This window comes from Camelina sativa, chromosome 13 (assembly GCF_030686135.1).
Source record: "Camelina sativa cultivar CO46 ecotype springtype chromosome 13, ASM3068613v1".
NCBI lineage: Eukaryota > Viridiplantae > Streptophyta > Magnoliopsida > Brassicales > Brassicaceae > Camelina > Camelina sativa.
Window position 1 is genome coordinate 10,603,199 of NC_141892.1, and position 22,942 is coordinate 10,626,140.

The 22,942-nt window shown below is 37.3% G+C and overlaps 5 protein-coding genes across 11 annotated transcripts; 4 read left to right on the forward strand and 1 right to left on the reverse strand.

The window, feature by feature from the left end:
* The first annotated feature begins 1,435 nt into the window (after positions 1–1,435).
* Positions 1,436–4,807, forward strand: LOC104736456 (uncharacterized). 6 transcript variants are annotated; one of them, XM_010456438.3, is made up of 7 exons: positions 1,436–1,884; positions 2,205–2,336; positions 2,666–3,205; positions 3,357–3,433; positions 3,542–3,677; positions 3,978–4,181; positions 4,535–4,807. In XM_010456438.3, exons 1-7 carry the CDS (start codon positions 1,504–1,506, stop codon positions 4,592–4,594), a joined length of 1,530 nt encoding a protein of 509 aa, XP_010454740.1. In that variant the 5' UTR covers positions 1,436–1,503; the 3' UTR covers positions 4,595–4,807. The 6 variants fall into 6 exon arrangements, 5 of the variants coding, with proteins under 5 accessions (XP_010454740.1, XP_087338819.1, XP_087338821.1 ...); XR_015578812.1 differs by having other exon boundaries at positions 1,448–1,884; positions 3,952–4,181; XM_087482693.1 differs by having other exon boundaries at positions 1,459–2,104.
* A 339-nt stretch (positions 4,808–5,146) lies between these two features.
* On the forward strand, positions 5,147–15,441 carry LOC104736457 (MAG2-interacting protein 2). 2 transcript variants are annotated; one of them, XM_087482798.1, is made up of 13 exons: positions 5,147–5,421; positions 5,656–5,798; positions 5,892–5,943; positions 6,470–6,643; positions 7,007–7,205; positions 7,343–7,560; positions 7,825–8,791; positions 9,147–10,081; positions 10,190–10,272; positions 10,475–10,834; positions 11,035–12,235; positions 12,318–12,583; positions 12,670–15,441. In XM_087482798.1, the coding sequence occupies exons 2-13, from the start codon at positions 5,712–5,714 to the stop codon at positions 15,262–15,264; spliced, it is 7,137 nt and encodes a 2,378-aa protein (XP_087338924.1). In that variant the 5' UTR covers positions 5,147–5,421; positions 5,656–5,711; the 3' UTR covers positions 15,265–15,441. The 2 variants fall into 2 exon arrangements, with proteins under 2 accessions (XP_087338924.1, XP_087338925.1); XM_087482799.1 differs by having other exon boundaries at positions 5,164–5,421; positions 5,887–5,943.
* Positions 15,442–16,073: 632 nt separating this feature from the next.
* LOC109128463 (uncharacterized) lies at positions 16,074–16,406 on the reverse strand. The gene has a single exon (XM_019234822.2). It carries the CDS (start codon positions 16,404–16,406, stop codon positions 16,074–16,076), a length of 333 nt encoding a protein of 110 aa, XP_019090367.1.
* Positions 16,407–16,895: 489 nt separating this feature from the next.
* Positions 16,896–18,648, forward strand: LOC104736458 (polyubiquitin 3). The gene is made up of 2 exons (XM_010456442.3): positions 16,896–17,091; positions 17,534–18,648. Exon 2 carries the CDS (start codon positions 17,534–17,536, stop codon positions 18,452–18,454), a length of 921 nt encoding a protein of 306 aa, XP_010454744.1. The 5' UTR covers positions 16,896–17,091; the 3' UTR covers positions 18,455–18,648.
* Positions 18,649–18,803: 155 nt separating this feature from the next.
* LOC104736459 (serine/threonine-protein kinase/endoribonuclease IRE1b) lies at positions 18,804–22,425 on the forward strand. Its single transcript, XM_010456443.2, has 6 exons — positions 18,804–19,271; positions 19,505–19,751; positions 19,856–21,246; positions 21,328–21,500; positions 21,583–21,829; positions 21,905–22,425. Exons 1-6 carry the CDS (start codon positions 19,141–19,143, stop codon positions 22,353–22,355), a joined length of 2,640 nt encoding a protein of 879 aa, XP_010454745.2. The 5' UTR covers positions 18,804–19,140; the 3' UTR covers positions 22,356–22,425.
* Positions 22,426–22,942: the final 517 nt, after the last annotated feature.

Consider the following 22,942-nt stretch of genomic DNA (forward strand, 5'->3'; position numbering starts at 1 on the left):
TTATATTGAATTAATTTAAAATTCTTAACATCTCAATTAAAATATTCCATATAAATATTTACACATCTGAGAATATACTCAGAAGATTAAAAAGAAATTGAGTTTGAAAAGACTCCACTCTTTTTTTAATCACCTAATAACCCCACAATCATTATTTAATCTCTGAAACACAAAAAGAACATGCCAAGAATAACATAAAAGTGACCAACAAAATTGTAACTCAAATTATCATAAATTTTCGGTATTCTTGCTAATATAGATATGTATATGATATCATGTAGATATGTGATCTACTCATCTTTTTCGCGTTTTTGATTTTAAGAAAAAAGATATAAATTATGTGTTCAAATCTATCCAATTGAACATGTCACTTTTCTAGTTTTGAGATGTCTTGTGATTTGGTGAGAAGGATTCATACTTGATAAATAAGATTAAAAAAATTTGATTTCATTTTTTTCAACAGGAAAAATAACTTTTACTCCTTTTTGAATTAGTATATATTAATAAATAACAAAATTCAAAATAAAATTAGGTTAATAATTTCATAAATTAAAAAATCTTTTCAATATATATATTTTTCTTGATAAGTTTAAAACTTTTACATTTTTTATAAATATTTTAATAAATTTTGAGTTGACACATATTAATATCTAATCGATACAATTGACAAATGTTACTATTTTTTTAATAGCTAACTTTGAAAATCAAGTTTTGTATAAATAACAAGAGGTTTTGATGTCAAGAGACTGTGGGAAAGAAAGACAAAATCACATTGTGTATTTTTGTTGTTGTTGTTGAGAGAATACAAAGATGAAGATGATAGAAGAGGATAACATTTGATGATTCCATGCACTATAAAATAAAACGAGTCAAAGAATCATTTTGAATTCGTTTGAGGTTTTGAATTATCATTCACAAATGTAGAAATTGTAAAAGAGGTGAAAAATAGTTTTAATGATAGATATTGGGAAATCATCATAACCTACACATTAGAATAATAAATACATCACAATAATCTGATTATATTTAATAACTAAGTATATCCTTCTTTCTTTCTTTTTTTCAATTCTTTACTAACTTTACGAATTGTTTTTTTATTATTATATATTCGATGCTACATTTTATATAGCATCATACTTATGTTAAAATTTTATTGTTACCAATATTATATTTTGTGTTTGGTTAACAACATACATTATACCATAGTGACTCAATAACAACACTAACACAAATTACTAAAATACATATCATGATCAACTTAATTTCTATATAATGAAAACTATTTTTGTTAATTAATGATTTGATATTAAAAAGAAATAATTTTAAAATAATTAAACGGTTTTAGTTTTGATTGCTAGATTTTGGCTCGGTTTAGTTGATTCGATTCGGTTTTCACCTAACCATTAATTGGATCAACCAAAACCGACATAAGAGTGTCTCAACTCTCAAGTCTACTTTAATGTAATTTTCAGTTAATTTTGTTTTTGTTGTCGCTCTGTAACGATGGAAAACAATCTAAAGATCTATCTAGTTTCGTCCACCGATTCGTCCGAGTTCACTCGCCTGAAATGGTGTTTCACTCGTTCTACGATCATCGCCTTAGACGCCGAGTGGAAGCCACAACATTCCAGCTCCTCTTCGTTTCCTACAGTAACTCTTCTCCAAGTCGCGTGCCGACTCGGTCAAGCCACGAATGATGATGATGGTGTCTCCGATGTGTTTCTCATTGATTTGACTTCGATTCATCTCCCGTCGGTGTGGGAGCTGTTGAATGACATGTTTGTTTCTCCGGACGTGTTGAAATTAGGGTTTCGGTTTAAACAGGATTTGGTTTACTTGTCTTCGACATTTACTCAACATGGGTGTGAAGGTGGATTCCAAGAGGTGAATTGCTTGATGAAAGTTTTGAACTTTACTTCTTTGTTTTTAGTTTAAGCTGTGAAAAGCTTTAGTTTATGTTCTGTTGAGATTGTTGTTGGTAGTGAGGATTGCATTCAAGATAAATGTAATCGAATTGCTATCAAAGTTCTTACCTTTAGCTCTGTTACCTCTTCAAGGTTTTAGTTTTCTTGTGTTTGGATCACGTCTGGTGTTTATAGATTAGGTAAGTAAGAACAAAGTAGATTCTTTGATTTGTGTGTTTGTTTTGCCTTTTTAGTTTTTGCTTCTCTAAAGCGCTCGTATGTGATTGTTAATGTGGATAGGTGAAACAGTATTTGGATATCACAAGCATATACAATCATCTGCAGCATAAGCGGTTTGGGAGAAAGCCGCCAAAGGACATTAAGAGCTTGGCAGCTATATGCAAGGAAATGCTGGATATCTCTCTCTCAAAGGTTTGTTAATCATTCCCGAAATAACTTGACTTTTGGTTAAAATAGACTAGCTTGATATTTCTATTAGATATGTGTTAACGGTTTAGGCTGCCTTCATATGGCTGAATAAGTAATGTAAACTTGATGGATGGATTAGTCTTTTTACCTGTTTAGACATTTAATTTGATTGTTCAGTAGAGACCTAAACACCCTGGAGAATCTCGGTCTCTTTAGTTGTATCATATTACTTCAAGGTAGTCTTTTGACATTTAGTTAGCTTTTCTGAGGTTGGTGGTAGGTAGAGAAGCATACTGTTGCTAAGTCTTTTTTAACAGTTTTTTATGCTTTAGGAACTTCAATGTAGTGATTGGTCACATCGTCCTCTTACAGAAGAACAGAAACTATATGCTGCCACTGATGCTCACTGCTTGCTCCAACTATTCGATGTATTCAAGGCACATCTTGCTGAAGGATTCACAGTGCTAGATCCTGGAGATATAAATGTTGGCTTAAAAGAGATTCTTTCTGGACCGGATTATACCAGTAAGATTGTCACGCTCAAAATTTGCAAGGCTGCAGATGTAATCAGATCAATGTCAGAAAAGGGTCAAAACATTACCAATGGAATGGTTTCTAGAAAAACAACTCTAAACACAATGCCGATGGACGAGAGTCTGTTAAAGATTGTCAGGAAGTATGGAGAAAGGATCCTGTTGAAGGAGTCTGATCTTCTACCGAAGAAACTCAAGAAAAAAACAAGAAGACGTGTCCCCTCAAGCATTGTGAACACAAATAAGCAGTTTGTCTGTTCTGCGGAATGGCAAGGTCCACCGCCATGGGATCCATCTTTAGGTGGTGATGGCTGCCCTAAATTTCTTTTGGATGTGATGGTAATATTTTGAAATGGCTTTATTTTATGTCCTTGAAAAAAATTCTATTATGTGACTTCACCTAGTTAGTATCTTTGTTTCTTGGATGTAACCATTCTTTCAGTAGGCTCCATGTGATATCACATCAATTACTTATAAAATTACTCTCTAGGTTGAAGGTTTGGCGAAACATCTACGTTGTGTGGGGATTGACGCTGCAATTCCACACTCGAAAAAGCCGGATTCAAGGTATTTTTTCCAAAGCTGATGCTATAATATTTTCGTGACATGGGGTTGATCACAATATCTATGTAGGTTTCCCTAATTTTGCTGTTGATCTGTTGACACAAATGTCAGGGAGTTGCTTGATCAAGCATTTAAAGAGAACAGAGTTCTATTAACAAGAGATACAAAATTGCTGAGACATCAGGATATGGCAAAGCATCAAATATATAGAGTAAAGAGTCTTCTCAAAAATGAGCAGCTACTTGAGGTACAAACGAAATTAATTCTCAACGTATTAGCGGTTATGTAAGATCTGTGATGAGACATGATTTGATTTTACTGGATTAAATTATAAAATGGGACACCTAAACTGGAAATTTTGACGTAAAGAAATAGGCTCTCTTGAAGACACCTAAATAATTTAGTGAATGAGTTTATGTTTAACTAAAACCTTTTTGGGTGGAACATTTCGAAATAACCCCATCTACTCATTGTGCAACCACTTTATTTACATTCAGTAGAATGATTATGGGTTCCTACAGGGTTACTGAAACAATAAGCTGCGCAGGTGATAGAGACTTTCCAGCTAAAGATCAGCGGAGATCAGCTGATGTCAAGATGTACAAAATGCAATGGGAAATTTATTCAGAAACCTCTAAGCATTGAAGAAGCTATTGAAGCAGCAAAGGGTTTCCAAAGAATACCCAACTGCTTATTTAACAAAAATTTAGAATTTTGGCAATGCATGAACTGCCATCAGCTATATTGGGAGGTAAGTCAGCTACCTCATCTGTTGCCGTTGTGTTAACTAGTTCCCGAAGGAGTATACTGTGTGTCAATATCGTCTAGTCCATCTATGTATTTGACATCCGGAATAAATTGTTTGTTTTGCTGATTCAACAGTCAATTCAGCCTAAACCATTTTCAGTTGCCTAAGGATATTTATCAGATCAGTGATCCAATTAATTATTGTATGAAGATACATAATTGGTGAACTTTAATCTTGATTTCTTTAGAACAACTTCATGTGTTTTATGTCTTAGAGCAGAAACCATTGACCTCTGTGATCTGTCCTATCTCTAACAGTCAGTATCGAGATGCTTAATGTTTGTTGTGTGATTTCAGGGAACTCAGTATCATAACGCAGTCCAGAAGTTCATGGAAGTGTGCAAGTTGAGTGAGTGATTCACTTATTTTTTTGGTGAAGTGTTTCAGGGCCACTCTTTCTTGATCTCAGTTCCTCAAATGTGTTTATCATTTCTCTGAGCAAACAAGATGTGTTTGTAGCTTGTATTATGCACACATGTTCGAGAGGTTATGAACCGTGTACAAATGTTTTTTAGTTTTTACTTTTTTTTTTTTTTATGAATAAATAAATCATTCGTTACAATTGGAAAACGTTTCTTGAGAATCGACGTCGACAACGATTAACTAGAACAAACTAGATTATCTTCAAAAACTCTTCACTTGTCCCAGTTCTCCTTCTTGTCTCAGTGATGTCATATTTTGAAAAACTTTTTCCAAAAGAGCTCTTCTAATGGCTGGCTGTAGAGAAGAGTAGAGGAATGAATCAAAATTGTGATTCCTTTCACAAAGGATACAACTATTCGGTTTGTTCGATTTTTAATTTGAACCGACCGGTTTGGATTGTCAATCTGCTTAAGACAAGAAAACATTATTATCACGGTTGAACCGGACCGGTTTTGATACATTTCAATTGATATTAGTCGGACAAGTATTGTAATTTTTTTTTTGTTCTTTTTCTCACGGAGTCGTCGTCGTCATCGTCACTTTCTCTTCTCATCGGCGAAGTTCACATTCACCAGTAGTACCTCGACGGTGAGATTTCGTTTGGAGTCTTCTTCCTCCTCCTCAGCATCTCTTCTGTCTCCACCATCTGAGGTCGCATCCCCGGATCTTCGCCACGCCAGTAAATACATCGTTTTCTCTGTTCAATTCGCCACTGGTCTCTCTCTCTATCTCGCCGAGCATAATCACCAAATCTTGCTTAGGTATGCTAATCGACTCTTGTTTAATTTGGTAATTTGTCAAGGGTTTTCTTGAATCATTAAAAACTTTGTGGTTCAAACGATGAGAATGCTTGATGTTTGGGGGTTAAGGTGTCAAAATTTTATTAAACCTTCTTTTGATTCTGTACCCTGCTAATTAGATCTCCGACTCAGATTACAACTTCAGATTTGATCGATTCAGTTCATATATAATAATCTTATAATTTGATTGTTCAGCTCCTAGAAACTGGTGTGAGGAACATCGATCTCACACTCTCCTTAAGCGATTGATCATGGAAACTCCTGGAAGAAAGGTTTTGTATGAGATACGTCATCATGCTTCATTGCCTTATGTTCCTAGATATCCTCCTCTTCCTCAGGTACAATGTTCATCATGCTTATTAGAGTTTAACTGATCGCTGTGTTTTATTTATATAACTTACGTTGCGGTTTGATCTGCTGTCGAAGTTTAGGCAGATGGAACTGATTCCAAAGGAGGGCTTCGGTCTCTTGTCTCCATTAGAGGTTAGTTGCAGATGGTTGATTCTTTAGTTGTTTGACCTGCTGGTGAATAAAGCAGGGAGCTTTATCATGTTCTCTAGTTTTTGTTGGTTACATGTTCTCTAGTTTTTGCTAAGCTCATGTTCCGAGTCTTAGCAATAAGATTTTCTTGGTACCAATTATTTTGGTGGTTAAGTACTGTGTTCTGGCGCGGACGCGATTTTATGATGCTTTTTTTTTTCACATTTTTTACAAGGGTGTTTTCTTATTTGCTCGTTATAATTTGGAGAATCTGTGAACTGTTCTATACATTCAAGTGTTTTATCAAAATGCTGGGATATTTAGTAGACTACAGAGGGGAATTTCACTGCCATATTATTTGTTATGTCGTTTAGCAAAGTCCATACAGAAACTCAGAGATCTGTGAATTTGAAGATTTTGTTTTGTGAGCTTGTAGGAATCATGTTTGTGCACATCTCTTTTCGTTAAATTAGCATTATAGCCCATTGGTTGGTACAGGCTTCTTCATTATTTATTTTCTGGTATTAAGGTGTTAGTCAACTCAAGGAAAAGTGGAGTGAATACTGGAATCCGAGAAAAACTAATAAACCGGTGTCACTATTTATTTCACCTAGAGGAGAACTTGTTGCCGTCACTTCCGGAAACCATGTTACAATCTTGCGAAAGGACGATGATTACAGGAAACCATGTGGCAGTTTTACATGTAAGAAATCTGGCATATCTTCCCTTGGTTTCACATATTTTTTGCCTGATAATGGTTTTTGGGGATCATTGCCAATTTGCCATAGCACACTCCAATAAAAGTATTTGTAGAATACTGCATTTATCTTTTCAAAAACTATCTACTTGATTTACTGTGATAACAAACGCCTATAAAAATGCATTTACTTTTCTTTTTCTCTTTTCCACCAAGGATGGTATGTGGAAACATCCTTTTGTCTCTTATTTTGTTAATTTTCGAAAATATCCTCTCATCGCAATACTTTTTCTGTCTCCCTGTTTTCTTAACTCATGGTCTATTCCATGCCCATTCTATGGTCCTCTTGACTTCTGTTCTCTGCATCAGCCAACATATCAGGATCATTTACTTCTGGAGTGTGGTCCGAAAAACATGATGTTCTTGGTCTTGTGGATGATAGCGAGACCCTCTTTTTCATCAGAACTAATGGTGAAGAAATAAGTCAAGTCACAAAAAGAAACTTGAAGGTTTCTGCATCAGTACTAGGATTGATTGAGGACGACTGTGGTTTGCAACCATCATGCTTGTACGTTCCTTCCGTCCCTATTTCTTATTGATTAAGAATACTGGGATCCTAATGTGCCCTTGTGCATTAATATACTTGTTTGATGAAGGCCTACCTCTTTTGACTGGTGGTCTGTACCAATGACAATTTGCCTGCAGGTGTTCGTTCAGTGTACTTACATCAGATGGACTTGTTCATCATGTCGAGATCAGTAGGGAGCCAAGTGCTTCTGCCGTTTCCAAACATGCTTCAAATAATGTCCCAGCTTTGAGAAAGCAATTCCCCAACCATGTTTTTTGCTTTGATTACCATCCAGACCTTTCTTTCCTTCTCATTGTTGGTAGTACTGCAGGCATATCATCGACAGGGAGTTCTGGTAGGTTTTATACAACTTATTTTAGTTATGGAAGTTTTAAATTCGTAGTACTTATTTTTAAGACTTGAAAGCTACACAGTCTCTCGAAATCAATCAATTTAGCAAGCCACAGCTGCATACTCTTATATAGGAATGCTACCTATACTTTATCAGTGTTTGTGGTCGTTTAATGAGTAATGTGGTTGTTGAAAATATTTCCTATGGACAGAGATGTAGATTTATGATTTCTGGGATTGTTAATGTATTTATTTACTTGCACTTCAGGTTCCTCGTGTATTTCACTTTGGCGTAAGTGTCAGAATTTGGGTCTGGAACTGTTGTCCACCACTAAGTTTGAAGGCGTATATTGTGAGACCAAAGATGATCAGTTGGCATATCCAAAGATATTAATCTCACCTCAGGGGTCACATGTTGCAAGTCTTGATAGCAATGGGTGCATGCATCTTTTCCAGTTAGATAAAGCAAGATTGACACTTTCGTACGGTCCTTCTGAAGACAGTTCCGATTCCCTGAAGCCAGATAAGTCGCTACAAAGTTGGAAAGAAAGTTTAAGAAATGTCGTAGATTTTACTTGGTGGTCTGATCACGCCCTTACAATTTTGAAAAGGAGCGGTAACATTAGTATAGTTGACATCAGTAGGTGTGTTATAGTTCAAGAGGATGCTACGAATTATTCTATGCCTGTCGTGGAAAGAGTTAGGAGATTGGAAGGAAACATTTTTCTTTTAGAAAGTTCAACGCAGGAAGCAAAATCAGCTTTGGCCAAGGTTGACAAGGACCCAAGTGAATTGCATCATACTAGTGAGCATAGTATGTTATGGAGACTAATATCTTTTACTGAGAAAACAATTCCTGAAATGTATAAAATCTTAGTTGAGAAAAGCCACTATCAAGAGGCGTTAGATTTTGCTGATAGCCATGGGTTGGATAGAGATGAAGTATTCAAGTCAAGATGGTTGAACTCAGAAAAAATGGTAAGTGATGTGAGCATGATTCTATCAAAGATAAAAGATAAAGCTTTTGTGCTCTCCGAATGCTTAAATAGAATTGGGCCAACAGAAGATTCCATGAAGGCCTTACTTGCGCATGGAGTTAATCTAACTAATCACTATGTATTCGCTAAATCTGAAGATCAAGAATCCCAACCACTTTGGGAATCTCGTTTGGCTAGGCTTCGACTATTACAGTTTAGTGAAAGGCTCGACACATATTTGGGGATAAGTATGGGCAGGTATATATCTTTACACTTGCATCTTCTTTTCCTTTCTGCAGATAGGTAAGCTGGTATGCCATATAGTACTATTTAGGTCTTGCATATCCAGGTTTGTTTTGGGTCTATGGTTATCCAACATAGAATGAGTGTCGTTTAGAATTTGGTTAGGTAATTTCGTGTGTTTGATTGCTACTTGAAAAACTTACAACCCTCATTTGCCACCCTTAAATAACCACACAGACAGTTTTCATCCGATATCTCCAAGCTTTTTGCATTAGGTTCTGCATTACAGAATTTTCGGTCACTTTCAAGCTACATTTAAACTTAACTATCCAGTTACTTTTAGAAAGGGTTAATGACATTGTCTCTACAGATATTCGGTGCAGGATTACAGAAAATTTCGGAGCAATCCTATCAATCAGGCTGCTATTGCACTTGCTGAGAGCGGGAGGATAGGGGCCTTAAACCTGCTCTTTAAGCGGCATCCTTATTCACTTGCATCTTTCATGCTGCAAATTTTGGCAGCTATTCCTGAAACAGTTCCCGTTGAAACGTATGCACATCTTCTTCCGGGAAAATCTCCTCCAACTAGTATGGCAGTGAGAGAAGAAGACTGGGTTGAATGTGAGAAGATGGTTAGATTTATTAATAAATTGCCGGAGAATAGAAAGAATGATTCTCAGATTCAAACTGAGCCAATTGTTAGAAGGTGTTTGGGGTATAATTGGCCATCATCAGAAGAACTTGCTGCATGGTATAAAAATAGAGCTAGAGATATTGATTCTTCCACTGGGCTGTTAGACAACTGTACTTGCTTGATTGATATTGCATGGAAAAAAGGCATGTCTGAATTGGAACAGTTCCATGAAGATCTATCATACTTGCACCAGATAATTTATTCTGATGAAATTGGAGGCGAAATCTGCTTCAGCTTAAGCCTTGTTGGGTGGGAGCATTTATCTAATTATGAGAAATTTAAAATGATGCTTGAAGGGATTAAAACTGAAACTGTGGTTAGAAGATTGCATGACAAGGCAATTCCATTTATGCAGAAAAGGTTTTTGGGGACAAACAGTCGTAATGAGGAGTCATTTCTAGTTAAATGGCTGAAGGAGATGGCAGCAAAAAATGAGATTGATTTATGCTCAAAAGTTATTGAGGAAGGGTGTATGGATTTGTATACTGTTTGTTTTTTTAAGGATGAGGTTCAAGTTGTTGATTGTGCTCTGCAATGTCTGTATCTGTGCAAAGTTACAGATAAGTGGAATGTCATGGCAACAATGCTATCAAAGCTACCGAAGATAAATGGTTAGTAGTCCAGATCCAATGTATCCCAACCCCAAGTCTATGTAACTAAATGATCAGATGTCCTTATCGAGTCATTGCTAAACCAAACTGAAACCCATGCAATTGCAGATATTGTTGGTGAAGACATTCAGAAAAGGCTCAAACTGGCGGAAGGTCATATAGAAGCAGGGAGGCTTTTAGAAATTTATCAGGTTTCAAAATTTGTCTGTATCTTGAATTAAGTTGGTATCTCATAGCAAAAAATTTGTAGCCTTGTTCTGTGTGCACATACATATGTGAAATGAACTAACTTAAGTATAGAAACTTGTGCACTCAACTGGTTCTCTACCTGTGTAGAAGGTACCAAGAGATTTTATGTTTGAAAGTTATAATTCTGCGTTTTTTTCTACACAGGTCCCGAAACCAATTAATTATTTTCTTGAGGTTCATTTGGATGAAAAGGGTGTAAAGCAGATCCTTCGACTCATACTTTCAAAATTTGTTCGTCGTCAACCTGGACGATCTGATAATGACTGGGCATGCATGTGGCGTGATCTGCGACAGTTGCAAGAGAAAGCCTTTTCTTTCCTTGATCTTGAGTTTGTGCTGACAGAGTTCTGTAGAGGACTTCTAAAAGCTGGAAAATTTTCTCTGGCTAGAAATTATCTCAAGGGTACAGGCTCAGTTGCTCTGCCATCAGAGAAGGCAGAGAGTCTTGTTATAAATGCTGCAAAGGAATACTTCTTCTCTGCTCCTAGCCTTGCTTCTGAAGAAGTAAGTGGTGTTTCTTTGCTTGTGTATAAAGCTAATATATATATATATATATATATATTTACGCAACCTACCATCCTGTTAATTCTTGCTTCTGGTGCTGTAGAATTTTTTGTTTTTTTTTCACAAAGTTCAGTGTCAGCGACAATTCTCTTTGTGCTTGGATATATTTATATTTACAGTTTTGAAAATTATATTTCCAGATATGGAAAGCAAGGGAGTGTCTCAATATATTTTCTAGTAGCCGGACTATTAAAGCTGAGGCGGATATCATTGATGCAGTTACTGTTAGGCTTCCAGATCTTGGGGTTAGTCTCCTACCAGTGCAGTTCAAACAAGTAAACGACCCAATGGAGATTATTAAGATGGCAATCACGGGGCATCCTGGGGCCTATCTACATGTTGAAGAACTTATTGAGGTTGCTAAACTTCTTGGGTTGAATTCTTCAGAAGAGATATCATCTGTTGAAGAAGCTATTGCTAGAGAAGCTGCAGTTGCAGGCGATCTGCAGGTGGCATTTGATCTATGCCTTGTTCTAACCAAAAAAGGGCATGGTCCCATTTGGGATTTAGGTGCTGCAATAGCAAGAGGTCCTGCACTTGAACACATGGATATAAGTTCTAGAAAGCAGTTACTTGGCTTTGCTTTGTGTCACTGCGATGATGAATCGATCAGTGAGTTATTGCACGCATGGAAAGATCTTGACCTCCAAGGCCAATGCGAGACTTTGGGAATGTTATCAGAGACGGATTCTCCTGAATTTCACAAGATGGGTGGTGTTTCTTGTCTGAGAGATTTCCCTCAGATGCTTGATGGGCTAAGCAGTGATCAACAACTAGATTTCGACAGAGTCAAAGATACACTTTCTTGTGTTGCTAAGGACTTGCCGGTTGATAATAGCATGGACTTGGAATCTCTTCTAAATGAAAATGGGAAGCTTCTCTCGTTTGCTGCGTCACATCTTCCCTGGTTACTTAAGCTGGGTAGAAATAGGAAGTTGGATAAAAGGCTAACGCTTGATTCCATTCCTGGAAAGCAGTTTGTCAGCGTAAAAGCAACTGCTCTTGTTACCATTCTATCCTGGCTGGCAAAGAATGGTTTTGCACCAAAAGATGAGCTGATAGCCATGATTACAGACTCGATAATTGATCATCCGGTAACAAAAGAGGAAGACATTATAGGATGCTCGTTTCTGTTGAATCTAGTAGATGCATCTAATGCAGTAGAAGTTATAGAAAAGCAGTTGAGAATAAGGGGGAACTACCAAGAAATTCGGAGTATCATGAGTCTAGGCATGATATATAGTTTGCTACATGACTCTGGAGTAGAGTGTACGGCTCCCATCCAGAGGAGAGAACTGCTTCGGAAGAATTTTGAGAGAAAGCAAACAGAAAGTCTCTCTGGTAAGGGTTTCTCGGTCTATCATTTTTTCAATATACCTGTTTTTGCCAACTTCTTTTGACCTTTAGGTGCTGTTTTATACAGATGATATGAGGAGGATCGACAAACTTCAGTCAACTTTTTGGAAGGAATGGAAACATAAATTAGAGGAAAAAATGCATGATGCTGACCGTTCTAGAATTCTGGAGAGAATTATCCCCGGGGTTGAGACTGAAAGGTTTTTATCCCATGATATTGAATACATTAAGGTTGCTGTTTTCTCTCTCATTGAATCTGTGAAATCGGAGAAGAAGCTGATTTTGAAAGATGTACTAACATTGGCTGATACGTATGGCTTGAACCAGTCAGAGGTACATTTCACTTTGTGTATACCTTATTACTGCACATACTTTCCTCAACCGCAACTAATATATACCTTTCTTTGTCTTCTTGCCAGGTGATATTAAGGTATTTAAGCTCTATCCTTCGCTCTGAGATTTGGACAAATGAGGACATCACGGCTGAAATTATACAGGTCAAGGAAGAAATACTTCTCTTTGCTTCAGACACCATACAAACCATAAGCACAATCGTGTACCCAGCAGTTAGTGGTCTTAACAAACAACGCATTGCTTACATATATAGCCTCCTTTCTGAATGCTATTGCCATTTGGAATTAAGCAAGGAAGCATCATTGTTGGTTCAACCGCATGGTTCCTTTGCTGGGTTATCGAATATGTATAACGTCCTTAAGCAAGAATGCAGTAGAGTGTCGTTTATCACAGATTTGGATTTCAAAAATATTGCAGCATTGGGAGGTTTGAACTTTGACAGCTTCAACAATGAAGTCCATGCGCACATCAATGAGATGAACTTGGAAGCTTTGGCCAAAATGGTAGAAACTCTCACTGGCTTCTTCATGGAGAATTCGTCCGACAGTCTCATTTCCTGGCAAGATGTTTACAAACAATATATTATGGATTTGTTAGATACATTGGAGAGTAGAAGAGATCTTGATTTTGGAAGTGCAGAGAGTTTCCAGGGGTTCCTCGGTCAACTTGAGCAGACATATGACCACAGTAGAGTATATGTCAGGATCTTGGAACCTTTGCAAGCTGTGGAAATCCTGAAACGGCATTTCACATTAGTTCTTCCGCCAAATGACTTGTACGTGCATATCCCTGATAGTTCTACATGGCAAGAATGTCTTATATTACTGATTAACTTTTGGATAAGATTAGCTGATGAGATGCAAGAAGTAAAATCATCTACTCCAAATCTTGTGGAGAATCTTATCTTAAGCCCTGAATGCATTAGCAGCTGTCTTACTGTTCTCATAAAACTAGTAATGGATGACAGTCTGTCCCCAAGTCAGGCCTGGGCTGCAATACTTGTCTACCTTAAATCTGGTTTGGCCGGTGATTGCGCGACTGAAATCTTCAACTTCTGCAGAGCCATGGTCTTCTCTGGCTGTGGATTTGGACCCATTTCTGATGTCTTCTCAGATTTGTCCTCTCGGTATCCGACAGCTATGCAGGATCTTCCACACCTTTACTTGAGTATATTTGAACCCATTTTACAAAATTTGGTGTCTGGGGCTCATGAAACACAGAATCTTTACCGATTGCTCTCTTCTCTCAGTAATTTGGAAGGCAACCTGGAAGAGCTGAAGCGTGTTAGGCTTGTAGTCTGGGAACAACTCGTAATATTTTCTGAGAACCTGGAGTTGCCAAGTCAAGTTCGCGTTTACTCCTTAGAGCTTATGCAGTTCATCTCGGGTAAGAATATCAAGGGCTCATCATCTGAGCTACAGTCAAACGTTATTCCGTGGGATGGTTCGGCTGAGCTATTATCGTCTATGCAGAAGACTGAAGCCACGCTTAACCAAGCGTTGCCAGACCAGGCTGATGGCTCTAGCAGGCTCACAAATACTTTAGTCGCACTTAAATCATCTCAGATTGCTGTGGTGTCCATCGCTCCAGGCTTAGAGATCACCCCTGAGGATCTATCGAGTGTCGAGACATCTGTTTCCTGCTTCTCTAAACTCTCGTCTGCTGTTACTACAGCTTTACAAGCCGAAGCTCTTCTGGCAATTTTAGAAGGATGGGAAGAGCTGTTTGAAGCTAAGAAAGCCGAACTATTGCCGTCTAATGAGGCAACCGACCAAGGAAGCGACTGGAGCAATGATGATTGGAATGATGGATGGGAAACATTTCAGGAACCAGAACCCATGGAGAAAGAAAAAAAGGAATATATAGTCTCGGCTCATCCTTTACATTCGTGCTGGCTGGATATTTTGAGAAAGTACATTGCCTTGTGCATGCCCGAAAATGTTCTACGACTTATAGATGGATCGCTTCAGAAACCTGAAGAGGTCCTGCTTGAAGAAAATGAAGCAGAAAGCCTGGCTGGGATCTTGGCCAGCACTGACCCATTTCTCGCTCTAAAGATATCTCTTTTGTTGCCCTACGAACGAATCAGATCTCAATGTCTCAATGTTGTTGAAGAACAATTGAAACAAGCAGGCATTCCGGAGTTATCGAGTCAGAGCCATCATGAAGTTCTTCTCCTGGTTATATATTCTGGGACTCTCTCCACAATCATCTCCGATTCTTGCTACGGCTCAGTCTTCTCCTTCCTCTGCTATCTGATTGGAAAGCTATCTCGAGAGTTCCAAGAAGAGCGGATAAGACAAGCCGACACCAGAGAATCAAATGCAAGTTCCAAGAAACGGTTTATGTCATGTTTTGGGGAACTCCTGTTCCCATGTTTTGTCGCAGAGCTTGTGAAGGCCAATCAGCAGATATTAGCCGGGTTCCTGGTGACCAAGTTCATGCACAGTAACCCATCTCTTAGTCTGATTAATGTTGCAGAGGCAAGTCTGAGGAGATACTTGGAGAAGCAGCTCGAGTCTTTGGAGCATTTGGATGATTCTGCCGATAACTCAGAACTTGAAACGCTCAAGAATACAATCTCAAGCTTAAGAGGCACTTTAAAGGAAGTTATACGACCTGCGTTAGTGTCTCTTTCTACTTGTACAAACAGTAGATGATATGAAGGAAGCGTCTTCTGAGGTGAAATGGTAACAAAAAAAAAAAGGAGTAATTAGGAGAGGAGTAAAATCTGTTTATGCGTTTTTTGGATATATATATATAGTCAATATAGTTTCTAACTTTATTTTCGAGAAGAAAACTGTTTTTGAGGTATCCATATAAATTTTCTACCCCCAGTATGATACCTCCATGCATTTACAATATTTTATTATTCAAATCAACGAAGCTAAAAAAAAAAACTAGAAATTGGAGACATTGACCGAAGTGAAATGCAATTTCAACTGATCAAATATCAAGTTCCATAGTCCCATTCTGCAACAAGCCCTCTTCTCGATTCCCTCGGCTAGTCCATATATATTTCATCTGAGCCACACATAACAATTCATCTTAAAGTTCGCGCCATTAGCTCCATCATATGATAATGGCGCTAGTTATGCAGACAATGAGTTCGGAGATGGTATATATTCTTCCTTCTTTAGTTCATGTGTTTCAAGAGATTAACGTACTTCACAAGTAATTTGATGATGTATATAAAATTTTGGTTATCATGAAATCGTCCATGAAAATCACTACAATTGCATTAAAACTGTAGTTAACAAAATTATGTGAAAATATATTTCATTCAAAGTGAAGAAACCCAGTGTAGTCGGGAAGTTACATACTGTTTTTTTTTCTAGTTATTAGACTACATCAGAACATAAGATAAAACTTTTGCATCAGAAGAGTAACAAGAAAACGAGAAACTTATATATATATATATATATATGATATAATCCATTTGGGATGTAATTAATTAAACAGATACATCCTAAATCTCGTGCTTACGAGCCCAAATGAGCTTCTCGTTGATCAAGAACTTTTTACTCTGTTCGCGTTTGCCATCGAGTATGCGATTCATGGTAGCGACAGAGTCCAAGAACAACCGAGCAAATAGTGATTGTTGTTGACCATCGCTATATTGCATGTCAACGCCTTTAACACAATTTTCACCATACGTTACTGTGAAAAACTGCTTCACCTCTGCCTCCGACACAGGAACCCCACGAGCAAACGTTAGAAATATGGTCCGTTCGCTCTCAATCTCGATGCTATTGTCCCCAACAACGACATCATCGACATCAGTCATGTTGTTATTCGCCATTGAGTCTTGTGATCTAGAGGTCAATTAATATGTTTTCTTGCAATTTTCACATAATCAAATATTATATTTATATGCTGTAACCAAAGCATGAGCATATTATGATACGTAAACAACTATATATGGTGTTTTTTTTTTTTTTTTTTATCCTTATGGCCTTTTTTTTATTTCATTAAATCTAATTGGAGTATCTAATATTTACATTTATTTTGTTTTGTTTTTTTGGTTATTAAAATTGTTAGATATATTTTTTGAATTCTTAACAAAATCTGGATCATAATATGGTAATTAAAAATATTGAATTATTCTTCTTCTTTTCTTTTCAATATCACTCATTACCATTTATGTCAATCTAAATTTGTGAAAAAACTCATAAAGAAAAAAAAAACATGTTTCCTAATACAAACAAACCTGTATACATTTATCCAAAAAAAAAAAAAAAAAATTGCCATTATTAATTTCTTAAAAGTTAAAATATATATATTTTCTTGTAGATTGCCGCGTTCAATTAATTAAACACAAATAAGTCGGTTTAGGCCTTGGGCCTAGTGATCACTATCAATAAAAAAAGACCTTCATCTTCTCATTCTTATTATTTCGATCTCTTCTTCGTATCATCATCATCATCATCTCTCAAAACCCTAAAATCGCAACGCTCTCCAAATCTCTTACGATTCTCTCTTTCAAGGTACTGTACCATGTTTCTTATGATTCCTTTTCTTTTAATTTTGCTTTTCGTCTTCTGAATTCGTTCAGATCTGAACCTCGATTACTTAGATCTCTCTATTCGTAGTTCGTCAGATTTGGCATGTTTTTTCGAATTTTGTGACTTTTAGGTCTTAGTTGAGAACTATATCGTTTAGATCTGTTCACTCTAATGCTTGATTGTGCTTTTCGCAGTGAAATTTTGGGTTTTATTGAGTTTGTTTTATGGGTTCTTTATTTATGTAGATCCGTTCTCTTTGGTGTTATTTTGATTTCTTGTTAGGGTTCGTTTTAGTTTGCTCATCGATTACTTGTTATCTAGATCCGTTCTCTTACGTTGTTGTTTTGATTTCTTATTAGGGTTTTTTTTTATAAGTTTGGTGTATGTTTGGCTGTTCGATTACTTGTTTTGTTTGTTTCTGCAGATGCAAATTTTCGTGAAAACACTCACTGGCAAGACCATTACTCTCGAGGTTGAGAGTTCTGACACCATCGACAATGTTAAGGCAAAGATTCAGGACAAGGAAGGGATCCCTCCGGATCAGCAAAGGTTGATCTTTGCTGGTAAACAGCTAGAGGATGGTCGTACCTTGGCGGATTACAACATCCAGAAAGAATCAACCCTTCACTTGGTTCTCCGATTAAGAGGTGGTATGCAGATCTTTGTGAAGACGTTGACTGGTAAAACCATCACCCTCGAGGTTGAGAGTTCGGATACGATTGACAATGTTAAAGCTAAGATTCAGGATAAAGAAGGGATTCCTCCGGACCAGCAGAGGCTTATCTTTGCCGGTAAGCAGCTTGAGGATGGACGCACGCTAGCTGACTACAATATCCAGAAAGAGTCTACTCTCCACTTGGTGCTTCGTCTCAGAGGTGGTATGCAGATTTTTGTGAAGACCCTTACCGGAAAGACCATCACTTTGGAGGTTGAGAGCTCTGACACAATTGATAACGTCAAGGCTAAGATCCAGGATAAAGAAGGAATCCCACCAGACCAGCAGAGGCTCATCTTTGCAGGGAAACAGCTTGAAGATGGACGCACCCTTGCGGATTACAACATCCAGAAGGAATCAACCCTTCACCTTGTTTTGCGTCTCCGTGGTGGTATGCAAATCTTTGTGAAGACTTTGACAGGGAAGACTATCACTTTGGAGGTAGAGAGCTCAGACACAATCGATAACGTCAAGGCCAAGATTCAGGATAAGGAAGGGATCCCTCCGGACCAACAGAGACTCATCTTCGCTGGGAAACAGCTTGAGGATGGTCGGACTCTTGCAGATTACAATATCCAGAAGGAATCAACCCTTCACTTGGTTCTTCGTCTTCGTGGTGGAGACTTCTGAGCTTATGGTCTGTAGTCAAAACTGGTGTTGTTTGATTGAGAGACTCGTGCACCTGGAAGTTGACTTCTGCAAAAGAAAAAAGACTTTCTCTATCGCTTTTCATTTTCTGTTTTGGTTATATGTACTTTTGTCGTAAACCTTTCGGCTCTGTATGTTCCAAGTTTAATAATAATAATCCAAGTGCACGTTAAAAATTGTTTTGTGATTTCAAAAAAGAATCCCAGAAGTAGAATGCAGCCAGAGTTCCGTAGAAGCTAAAGCTTACCATGTTGTGCTCTGCAACAAGCCATGATTATAAAATCGGTCTGAATGTTGTCTTGTAGCGGATAAGCTAATTTGGAATGGTACCGAACCAAAATTACTAAATTGACGCATCCAGTTTAAACCGAGAATAAAAAATATAAAAAGTATTAAAACCGGACCGGTTAACGATTGTTATTATCCCATACTCGACGAGCTTGAAGATGAAGAAATCTAGAAGACCCGTCGACACTGTAACATTTCCGACAGCAGTTTGCGAACTCAAACCCCAAAAATAGATCAGATTTTGTTACGTTTTCGAAATATTGAGAATTCTCGATTTCTCGTAGATTGAGATCTGCATAAACCCCCCCCTCAAGGTACAGCTGCAAATTCATTCGATCAAGAAGAAACATTTCAATGGTATTCTAATTTAAAAAAAGGCGATGAGAGGATCAGCACTACTTGATTTGATTCTGTTCCTGCTCGTATCTCCATTAGCTAACAGTCTCAAGGGATCTGAAATCTCCAAATTCTATGACAAATCTCTTTCCAATCAAATCTCTCAGCCTGATCGGTTAGTCTTCTTCTTTCGATTGTTAATTGATCGATCCATGTCCTGCTTTGTTTTTGACTTCATTCTCTTCTCTCTAATTTCATTTTGATGGGTTTGATTTGATTAAACCTTATCTATTTGAATTCGTCTTAAAGTTGACATTTTTTTATATTTCAAGTCAGTGTTTTTAGGTTTCTTGGACTATGTTGTTCTTAACAAGCTAAAGATTGTGTTTTTTTTTTTTTTTCCTACAGAGAATCTGATTATGTGTTGCTTTCTACGGTAGACGGGTCTATATCTTTAGTGGATATGTCTTCTCAGAAGCTGGATTGGACATTTCATACCAATGAGCCTATATACTCATCATACCAAGCTCCTCATTACCATTACACCACTGATGAGGAACGTGCCTCGGCTCTTGGTGATGACTTTTACATGGATTGTGATAAGAATTGGCAACTTTACAATTCCTCTATGCGTAAAGGCAAACGCATAACTAAGGTGTCTGTCTTTTCGTATGATGTTTGTTAACCTCATTTTTAGTTAGAGTTTCTCACCAAAGTAGTTTGATATGGATAAGTGTGTATCTTTTTTTGATGTTTTAGATAGTGGATGCTTCGGATTTCATTGGAACATTGCCGTATACTTCGACGGATAGGATTGTTTTGGGTAAGAAAGACACATCTGTGTTTCTCTTGGATTGGAAGACTGGGAAATTGGTTAAGAGGTATAGAATGGATGAGTTATATTCTGATACATTCGTTGAAAATGATAAAGAGAAAGCTATTGTTTTGTCTAAAGAAACTCCGTTACTATTTGGACCGGGGTTTAAGGAATCTGAAGATCTTCCTGAGCTGGTTTACATTGAGAGAAAAGATTTTAAAATCCAGTGTATATCAAAGTTTGGAGATGTTTTGTGGAGTGTTTCTTATTCTAAGATGGAAGCTAAACTACAGAATCATGAGAGTGTACAGCTCATGGGTGGGTTATCTTCATCAGATGGTATTCCTATTAGAACTTCTTGGGGCAAAAACCAGTTACCGCTATCGTATACTACAAGTGTTCCTATGGTCCAGTTACGTAATGTTAACTATGAAACACTGTTTCCGAGACTTGGTTTTCTAGACGAGGCGTTGTATCTTCCATTTCAAGATAGAAAACCTAATCAGTTGGCTCCTGGAGATGGGAATCAGTTGGCACTTCCGAGCAATAAAGAGGCTGAAGAAGTCCTGTCACTTCCCCTGCCGGAGACTGTGATATCTCAGATCACTGATATTATTGATGGAAGCACTACACAGGCAAGCTTGGCTAGCAAATTTTCTGGTTTGGTTGTCCTACTTTTCGGCTTTTGTGTTACTATGCTTTCTGTTTGCGGCATTTTCTTTTGCCGGTTAAGAAAGAGCATGCGGATCAAGGAAATTTCTGAAGTGCCAGTCGCGATACCGAAGAAGAAAAAGGCCAAGAAAAATGGGACTATAAAGGCTGCTCACAAGAAAGAGAACAAAGATCCCTCTAATGAAGATAATGAGAAGAGGTTTCTGACTGCTTTCCCTGGCCTCAATAATAGTCTGGCCGAAGGATATAGGGTTGGTAAACTGTGTGTATCCAACAAGGAGATTGCTAAAGGGAGCAATGGGACTGTTGTGCTTGAGGGGTCCTATGAAGGTCGTCTTGTAGCGGTTAAGCGTCTAGTACAAACGCATCATGAAGTTGCTCAGAAGGAGATTTTGAACCTCATGGCTTCAGACAAACATCCAAATATTGTCCGCTGGTATGGGGTTGACCAGGATGAACATTTTATCTATATTTCATTAGAACGGTGTGCTTGTAGCTTAAACGATCTCATCCATGCATCATCCTCTGGACTGCTTGAGAGTCCAACATCTTCAAGTAGTGTACATTCGAGCCAGATCATCCCAATCCTCGAAGATGGCAAGAAAGTTGAGCTATGGAAGGAAAACGGACATCCGTCTACTGTTTTGTTGAAGTTAATGAGGTTTGTTTGGTTTCTCATATTTGACACTTATAATCAAAGGTTGCACACATCTTTCTGATCTTTTGTATGTTTGTGTTACAGTGATATAATTGCTGGTCTAGTTCATTTGCATGATATTGGGATTGTACATCGAGATCTAAAGCCCCAAAATGTATTGATTGTTAAGAACTCATCTGTAAGTGCAAAGTTATCAGATATGGGTATTAGCAAGCACTTGCCAGCCGACAATAGTGCCCTCACTAGAAATTCAACTGGTAAGTTTAGATGATACAATGTAACGATGGAAACATAAAATGATATATTCTTCTCATATTTGATTGTTGTTTTTAATGATAGGTTCTGGAAGTTCTGGTTGGCAAGCACCTGAACAACTCCGCAATGAACGACAAACAAGAGCCGTTGATCTCTTCAGTTTAGGGTGTGTTCTGTTTTTCTGTATGACTGGAGGTAAACATCCTTATGGAGACAACTATGAGAGGGACATAAACGTTGTAAATGATCGAAAAGATCTTTTCTTGATCGAGAGTCTTCCAGAAGCTGTTCATCTTCTCTCTGGTCTCCTGCACCCGGATCCAAATTTGAGGTACGAATGACACTTTTGGTTGATACTATTGTTATCAAAACTAGCATTTATATTTTCTATATTTTGAAAATGCAGACCGAGAGCACAAGAAGTGCTGCATCACCCATTGTTCTGGAACTCAGACATGAGATTGTCTTTCCTCCGGGATGCAAGTGATAGAGTGGAATTAGAAAACCGAGAAGAAGGCTCACAGCTCTTGGCAGCACTTGAAAGCACAGCAACGGTTACATTAAACGGGCGGTGGGATGAGAAACTGGATAGCTTATTCTTAGACAATATCGGGCGTTACAGGCGGTACAAGTTTGACAGCATCAGAGATTTGTTAAGGGTCATACGGAACAAACTTAATCACTATAGAGAGCTTCCTAAAGAATTACAAGAGCTACTTGGGAGTGTACCTGACGGGTTTGATAGTTACTTCTCAAGCAGGTTCCCAAAACTGTTGATTCAGGTCTATACGGTTTTATTTAATTACTGTAACAATGAAGAGTTCTTTTTGAAGTACTCTAAGACCACTGTATTCTAGGACTCTTGTATCATTGTATGATAAAGGTTTTACTAATAAAGTTATACCTGATCGATCTCATGAAAAGAAACAATTGTTGCTGATACGTTATTGACTTATTGTAACTCTTAAATATAATTGTACTGTGATTAACTATAATGTTTCAGCCATTTAGAATACCATATATTTATGTTTTTTTTTTTTTAACTTTTTAATCGAATATTATGTAGTTTATTAAGCAAACAATGTTGTGCTACTAAAAGCTAACAACAAATTAAAATAGGTGTGGGCATTTAGATATACACCACATCATTTTTCACAAAATCATAAATAAAAAGATTATGGTTTTAATTTTCTCCTTTTATTTCCTTAACCGTAATAAAATTCTTTAAATTATAGATTTTACAAAAATCTTAATTAATATAAACTTATGGATTTTATAACATTAATCCGATTCATTTAATCGTTGACTGAATCTTTTGGTTTTGGTATAACAACATTGACCATAACTCTTTTTTTTGGTCAAGTTCCATTGACCGTAATTTATTGTTTCAAATTTATGCAAATTGTTTATATAGATAAGAAAATTAATAAAGTATAACTTGAAC

Excerpts from the sequence above, each read along its gene's own strand:
- LOC104736458 (XM_010456442.3), top strand. The coding sequence starts at position 17,534 with ATGCAAATTTTCGTGAAAACACTCACTGGCAAGACCATTACTCTCGAG.
- LOC104736456 (XM_010456438.3), top strand. The coding sequence starts at position 1,504 with ATGGAAAACAATCTAAAGATCTATCTAGTTTCGTCCACCGATTCGTCC. Across the intron at positions 3,678-3,977 it reads AAAATGAGCAGCTACTTGAG|GTGATAGAGACTTTCCAGCT; the intron begins GTACAAACGAAA and ends TAAGCTGCGCAG. Across the intron at positions 4,182-4,534 it reads GCCATCAGCTATATTGGGAG|GGAACTCAGTATCATAACGC; the intron begins GTAAGTCAGCTA and ends GTGTGATTTCAG.
- LOC104736459 (XM_010456443.2), top strand. The coding sequence starts at position 19,141 with ATGAGAGGATCAGCACTACTTGATTTGATTCTGTTCCTGCTCGTATCT. Across the intron at positions 19,752-19,855 it reads AAGGCAAACGCATAACTAAG|ATAGTGGATGCTTCGGATTT; the intron begins GTGTCTGTCTTT and ends TTGATGTTTTAG. Across the intron at positions 21,501-21,582 it reads CCTCACTAGAAATTCAACTG|GTTCTGGAAGTTCTGGTTGG; the intron begins GTAAGTTTAGAT and ends TTTTAATGATAG.
- LOC109128463 (XM_019234822.2), bottom strand. The coding sequence starts at position 16,406 with ATGGCGAATAACAACATGACTGATGTCGATGATGTCGTTGTTGGGGAC.
- LOC104736457 (XM_087482798.1), top strand. The coding sequence starts at position 5,712 with ATGGAAACTCCTGGAAGAAAGGTTTTGTATGAGATACGTCATCATGCT. Across the intron at positions 7,561-7,824 it reads ATCATCGACAGGGAGTTCTG|GTTCCTCGTGTATTTCACTT; the intron begins GTAGGTTTTATA and ends CTTGCACTTCAG. Across the intron at positions 10,273-10,474 it reads GGCTTTTAGAAATTTATCAG|GTCCCGAAACCAATTAATTA; the intron begins GTTTCAAAATTT and ends TTTTCTACACAG.